Genomic DNA, 7,514 nt, shown 5'->3' with positions numbered 1-7,514 from the left:
GGTGGATAAGGGAGAGATGCATTGAGCTGATTTTGAACAAGGCAATCACACCATATGATCCTGACTCCCCTCTTCCTCCCAAAACTTCAATGGCCAAGGGCACAAGCAAGGGAAAGGGCAAGGGAAAGGGTAAAGGCAATGGTAAGCGCAATGGCAATGGCAAGGGCAAGGGCAAGGGCAAGGGCAAGGGCAAGGGCAATGGCAATGGCAATGGCAATGGCAATGGCAATGGCAATGGCAATGGCAATGGGACCACTGCTGCATAGTCTTAAAAAAAAGGAAAGCCAATACTTTCTCCTCTGAAATTTGATCCATCCCCTCTTAAACCCCAAGAAAAGAGACTACCTGTAAAGGTGAAATTCTTTCAACAATCAAAGAAAGGCCCTGTGAGAAAAAACATCTTTGAAGAAATCAATAAAGAAGCCACAAAGCCAACAAAGGAGAAGGCAGCAGATAAAGAATCAAAAGAGCAAACATAAGCATACACAAGCCTTATTATTTTGGCTTTGTACATTTATATGACATTTTTGTACCTCATGATGTAATGAAATTTTTCACTTATAAATCGAATGTAATGTACATTTATTTATATACATTCAAAAGGCAACTTGCTTTATGATAGCTTATGAGTTCCCACTAAAAAATATCTTAAGGACAGTCTATTAAGATAAATTCCTGCAAAGTTTTCATTCTCAAGGCTCAAAACTCACAATTGTGGGAGACAAACAACTCGTACAAGAGAAAGAGCGCTCGGCTCTTTTACCAATTGTTACGCCATTCACTTTGAACTTATATCTAGGGGATGTATTGTCTAGCAATTCCAAGGTATCTCTCACATCTTTCAGACTCCAATTGGAAGTAACATTCACCTTCTTTACTTCTTCATGCGGCAAAACGTGCACCGCAAGTTTATATGGTGTGCAATTTGTATCGGAATCCAAGGGAACCCAAATACCCAATCTTAGTTTGTATCTCCTGTAATCAAAGCCCAAAGCAAGAGTTTGGCGAGGGATACTGTAAGCCAAAGCCAAGGATTGAGGGCATGCACAACACCTCAAGATATCACCCTTATGGTCGCACTCTCTAGATTTCCAAAGCGTCCCTATAGTGTTGTCCAAATCCTCTTCCGAAAAGTTTCTACTTAGCTAGGATACCTTCGTTCTTTATAAATTTGCTGTTTTGAAGCAAGCCACGAAGATATGGAGGGGTACAAACCATGATAAACGTATTCTTCTTGAGATCCTTCCAGCTGTCATGGACTTTTGAATATCCTGAGATATTTTGAATTTGAAACTCTGCACCGTTACCTTGTCACGAATCTCCCAGTTTAGAGATAAAAGGCTTGACAATGGCAAATCTTCGATATTCCCATACCTATCTGCTTTAGAGGGAACCACACACTGTGCATAATATATAAAAACCTTGCATTCACTAAAAAAAGACACAATTTGATCGGCGTAAATAATGTCTGCCAATACCTTATGAATGGCATGGAAAGTCCCACTTAGGCTTTCCACAGGTTACCATTCAATACTTGTTGACGGAAAGATATCTGCAATGACGAACCGTTTGTTAGAACTTGCCTAAATGGAAAAGAATTATATACGTTATTCTACTAATAACTTACAATGTGTTTGTTGGGGAACACATTCGTTTGGAGGCAAGTGCATATCCTTGGCCATGTAAACATGTTGCATCTTGACAAACCACCCTTTGGGCATAATTTTGAAGGCAATGATACGCCCCTTCCAGTGATGTTTTATATCATCTCGTTTTCTTCTTTTCACCTTATGAGAGCCCTTGCAAGATGGTAGCATGGTAACCCAATCGTTTACAGTAAAGGTTTTGGGCTCCCAATTTCCATCTGCTCCCTGGCTTTAGACTGTGCAAGAGTGTATTAAACGAGAAGGCGCCTAGAGGAAGCCATGAAAAGAATGAAAGCGCAAAGAAAGAAGCTCAAAGAGGGGTGAATGAACTAAAAAGTAGCGCCAAGAACACAAATGAGTATGTATTGGGCGCCAAAAAGAATATTGAAAGATCTCCCGACTTTCAAAAAACTCATTATTAATTTCATCACATCTCTGTCACGTATTTTGTCAGATTTATAAGTAAATAACGTCTTTGGGACTCCAAAACATGTCAGACTTTAGGGATTTTGGCTAAAAAAGAAGAGAGAATCACGAAATGGACTCCACTATCTCTAAAAAAGAGGAGACAAGAATACCATATTCTTGCACACGTGGCGAACTCTCTTTGGCCCTTTCCTTAATCCCGTGATTAACAAAAATGCAGTTTTTGAAGCGTTTTTGGCCCTAATGGGTTATATTGATAAATTATCTATTTCTTATAGTGCATCAAATAGCATTAGAATTTGACAATATGAGAGACAGAGTGCCATACTTTATTTAATTTGTTATGGTATATTTTTTAACATGCTTGATTTCTCAACATTAGTCTACATTTACAAATAAAAGATGGTCATATTCAATCTATGTGTTCTCCAATTAAGAGTACGATGATGTCACATGTCACTATATTTTAGCATAGTATGAAATTTACATATTTAAGAAAGTTTAGTGAGTATTACATAAACTTGCCAAGTGCTTGAACAAAAGCAAAAGGATCTTATTGAATATAGGTTTTTCATGTCAGTACATAGTGTGAGGAGTGCTAGGGTTGGTACTTAAGACTTGGTGATACAATAGAAGAAGTGATAGGGCATGCCTTTGGTTTTAGATAAGCTGCAATGGTTCATCATGAGATCTATCACAATGGGGGAGACAACTGAATAAGTGTTATTATATGATGGTTGGAAATATAGTATGCTAATAAGTCTTTATTGGCCTTGGTTGCATGTTATGTTTGTTTATTATGGTGGTGGTAGTGGTTATACATGTGTATGTAAATGTATAGTTGTATTTGTGGTGGTGGTGATGGTGATGGTATGTAAATGTGTAGTTGTATTTGTTGTGGTGGTGATGGTGATGGTGGTCGTGTTCATGAGCATGTTGCTATATTATTGCATGTGCCACTAGATGTATGACACGTTTGTGAAATATGTGAAGCATTTGGGATGAGACACCTACAAGTTCTATTGGGAGAGACCAAAGGAAGAGTGGGCAGGTGTTGGTGCATATATTGGTGATGCGTGGTGAGGGCAACTAAGAAAGAGGGAGCAGGCGTTCAATGATCATACATTGGTGGTGCAGGGAGAGTACAATGTGGGACAGGAATGTGTGAAGAGTGTGCGAGGGGAGGTAGAGGATAATATGGATGTGATTTATGTGTGCGTGAGTGTGAGTGGTGTTGTTATCAATGGGAAGGCAAGAGTGGAAGTGGTGGTATACGAGAGTTGCATATGAGAGTGAGAGAGAGAGAGAGAGAGAGTGTGTGTGTGCGCGCGGGTGCGGGTGCGGGTGGGTGGGTCTGTGCAAGTGCGCAGGCGTGGGTATTGCGATGCTTCATATGCATGAGTGGGAGGGTGTGGGTTAGAGAGAGAGAGAGAGAGAGAGAGAGAGAGAGATCACAGCTTGTTGCAGGTGGAGGCAACGTGGGACGGGAGGGTGAGGCGGAGGACGGAGTTGAGGGCACCGGCGAGGGAGAAGGTCTCGATGAGGGCGGAGCCGCGGGCGCCCTGAAAGCTCCGGGTGCCGCCGCTGATGGGCAAGAGGCGGCGCTTGCGCGCGATGGGGTTCTGGCCGAAGAAAGACAGGCTGCTGCCGTTCAGGCGGCGGCCGGCGCCCGCCCCCAGCTCCAGCGTGAACGCCATTAGCACCGAGATGGGCTGACCGTCCCCCGAGTCTGCCACGTAGAAGCCCCGGGCCCGCCCCACCTCCCGCGACAGGAAGCTGGGCCCCGCCGTCACCTTGTCGTCGAACACCACCACCGTCCCGAAGAAGGAGCTGCCCGTGGTCCCCCCCGCCGGCCCCGCCACCGCCTTGGCCGTCGGCCCCGAGTAGCCAGTGGCCGTCACTATGTCATGCACGTATACCACCGTCACCCTGCCCCTACTACTTCTACCTCCACTCTTCTTATAACTATCATTCCTGTAGTGACTATATTCGTTACGTCTATCCCCATTATAACCATCATAATCACTTACATTAGGCCCGTCTAGTTCCTTCCTGCCTGCAGCTGCCGCCGCTCCTCGGCCTGCCGCAAGCATTACTATCATAACCATGCCCATTACACCCGCTCCCATTTCCATTCAACGAAACCTGGCTTCTTACTTACTACAGAGGAAGAGAGAGAGAGAGAATGACAAGCTTCTGGAGTTCTTATCCTTACAGTAGGTTTTGCAAAGACTTTCACGTATTTATTGTCTCTCTCTGTGATCTCGCATCCCTTGGCCCGTGAGATCGCCTTCACGCTGCTCGCTTTGGCCTTTTCCACCTAATGTGGCTACATTCGGTACCATATTTCTCATGTGAGCCCACCTCTCTCTCTCTCTCTCTCTCTCTCTCCAAAACGACCCACTTAGCCTAGACTCTTGCCAAACTTACACCTGTACATCTCGTAATATTGCTTTTTTTAATAGCCCACTTAAAATGATCAACGCTCCTCAAGATGCCTCATAGGAAATACCTCTACATACTACCATATGATTCATAAGTGAGACTTTTTCTAGACCTAGAATACAGAGGCCCATAGAGTGTCAAAATCTCCGGTCTTACATGCTCTCTTGATATTTATTGGATGGAATTACCCTATTGTGGGCTAATTTGATATCTTAGCTTGGACCCCCATTAAGTGAGCTACATAAATATTTTATGCATTTGGTACACCATACCACACTAAGATAAAATATTTGGGTATTTGATATTTATATCAATAAAACGTAAATTTCAATGAACAAAATAGTGATAATGAGAGTTAACAAAGTGACACTTCAAGATCTAATGTTTTTACGAAGTCCAAAATCTAAGAAAACATTATATGTCTCAATTGTTTACATAATACATAAGATTTTGCATCATAACTTTAAGTGGCTGAAAGAGATATTTTTATTATCCAAACCAATCTTCTTATTGGCCTCTTTACCATGACTAACATGTTGATGTAATGAAGCAAAACCTTCACCATATGTTGTGCATGGTTGTAAATGGTCCTAATTTTCATAATAATTTTGCACATACATTGTATATAATATTACATCTTTAGATGATGCAACTTTGGAATCTAGTTCATTTTCACATCTAACATATAGCTCCCAAAATAGCAAATAAAAAATGTATAATGTCTCCTTCATGGTTGGTAGGATAGTGTGGAACCTCATAGAAGTGAAGGAATATATTATGCACTTGTCCTTACTGTTTCTTTACAAGAGTTGCTTGAAAATGTGATATACATTCATAGAGTTGGTTCACTAAGCTCGATTTTTTTCATCACATATAGCTCCACACCTTCCTTTGACCAGAACAAGGGAATCGCACCATCATGTGTTTCATGTTGTTTTATATAAACTCGTCATTAAAGTGTATAGCTACCTTTTCTCAAACAAAGATTTTCATGCTTCGAGAAAATAATTGCTACAAGTCGAATCATAGGTATTTGGAAAACATTAACAATGTTAACATGCTTGATCATTGTAGAAATGTGGTTTCACAACCACCTACCAATTTCCAAGAGTGATGGTCTCAAATCTCTTAACCCTTACAAGTGAACCAATTATAAGGTGTTATGCTCTAGAATAAACAATGGTATATTTTCATTTTATTGATATCAAAACTTTTGGTATTTCAAACAAAAATATTTAGCACTAAGATAACGTCTTCCATGATTGATTGGTATGAGAGATTCTAGAGATGACTCTTCTTGTTGGGTTTTTAGTTTTTAAGACCACTTTTAAATCTTCTTTAGACATCTAAGAGCACACATAGTTGGCATAATAGTAAATACTTTCTTTTAGAATATGGATATGTAAAATTTATAGTATAAAGCATTGGAGCAACAATCATGTAGTTGTAATATGCATTTTGACAACCCATTGAGGTTGTACATGTGGAAAAGGCATATGTACATCTTTGTTACATGTCAACAATTGTGCGAATCTAGATTCTTTGACTAATGAGAAACTTTTTGGTTCCTCCATTGTCTTATTCACAAGAGAGTTTCTTGATGTAGCTTCTCTCTATTGCTACCTTTACTTTTATGTGCCCATTTTGCGATGTAAAGAGAGATATGATCATCAGAACACTGAAATCCTTACCAATGTCCTCTCTTGCATTTCATACATCGCTCAATTTATCCATCTCGGGGGAGCCCCTATTTCTCTTACTTTTTAGGAGTTGTTAGGACTTCTATTGCAAGTTTGTAGAAGCATAAGAATTTGATGTGATTCCTAATAGAGAGCAAGCTTGTATGCATGCTTATGAAAATCAAAAAGGTAAAGTATGTAATAAACCCCCCCTACCCGTGAACCATAGGAACCCCCCCCAATAATTATTCATTAAAATTATTGTAAATTTTTTATCTCCTCGGCGTTGAACAGGTGGCGGGGAGGAAGAAGTGGATGATGATGACAAAGGAGTGGATGACAATGATAACGATGATGATGAGGGGGGAGGCCACATCGCCTACCACCCCCTACTTCCCTCGACCAGTCCGCGACCACCTGCCGCCATGCAAACGGTGACAAGTGGTGCGTGGGGTAAGACTCCACCACCACCACTCCACTCCCCCCCCCAAACCGCAAGGAGAAGAGACGACACATCACGCTGCCTCTATGGAGAGAGAGAGAGAGAGAGAGAGAGAGAGAGAGAGAGAGAGAGATTTGGAAAGTTCCAAAAATTCCCTCCCATAAGAGGGTTTCATACGCACAAGCCCCAATCGCATACAGTCCCACCCTCCATCACTTGCTCTTGTTCGGGAGGCCTCAATTGCAGAATCCTGCTCCCACTTCGCGAAATTTCTCTACAAGGTTAGGTAGTCCAGCAAGGTCATCTACCAAGGACATGCACAACTAGGCCATTTTTCGATATGCTCCAAAACGAAGAGTATCACACTCCAACAGTAATCCCGCATCCAACAATAGAGCCACCGGCTAGGGCGTTGCAGTTAATACAAATACAATGTTGGGTATGGATAATTCATCTCCAAATACCCAAGTACTAATTGCCATCTGCTCTACTCATTGATTCATAAATTTTATCGCCTTGGCATGCACGTGAATTCATTTGAATGAGTAGCTTGATTTTATTTTTCAATGGTTAATGAGCTCATAGGGAATCATAGGATAATTTTTTCCGCATTAGGTCCACTATAATCATAAATGACCTCACATAGATTTATGCATATCATGCTTTGAAATTCGCACAAATCCTTGTACCAAAATAAAATCATTGAAAGGGATAAACTTCATCTCAAATATTTGCAAGACTGAGTCTTCAAAAAGTGCATGTATCAAGAGAAGTAAATTGCATCTAGATGCTATGAGACAAATTCATACATAGCATGAAAAGCATATAAGGTTCCAAAGTATTGTCGACTCCCTCTTCTTGCAAATTAGTAGTTAT

General features: G+C 41.1%; 1 protein-coding gene across 1 annotated transcript; it reads right to left on the bottom strand.

The window, feature by feature from the left end:
* Positions 1–3,414: 3,414 nt before the first annotated feature.
* Positions 3,415–4,815, bottom strand: LOC148025782 (dirigent protein 21-like). Its single transcript, XM_087692142.1, has one exon. The coding sequence runs from the start codon at positions 4,205–4,207 to the stop codon at positions 3,524–3,526; it is 684 nt and encodes a 227-aa protein (XP_087548268.1). The 5' UTR covers positions 4,208–4,815; the 3' UTR covers positions 3,415–3,523.
* Positions 4,816–7,514: the final 2,699 nt, after the last annotated feature.

Source organism: Lygodium microphyllum, chromosome 14 (assembly GCF_053477565.2).
Source record: "Lygodium microphyllum isolate KBCC chromosome 14, Lygodium_microphyllum_v1.1.10, whole genome shotgun sequence".
In the NCBI taxonomy this organism is placed as follows: Eukaryota; Viridiplantae; Streptophyta; class Polypodiopsida; order Schizaeales; family Lygodiaceae; genus Lygodium; species Lygodium microphyllum.
This window is presented reverse-complemented; position numbering and strand designations above follow the sequence as displayed.

Excerpts from the sequence above, each read along its gene's own strand:
- LOC148025782 (XM_087692142.1), bottom strand. The coding sequence starts at position 4,207 with ATGGAAATGGGAGCGGGTGTAATGGGCATGGTTATGATAGTAATGCTT.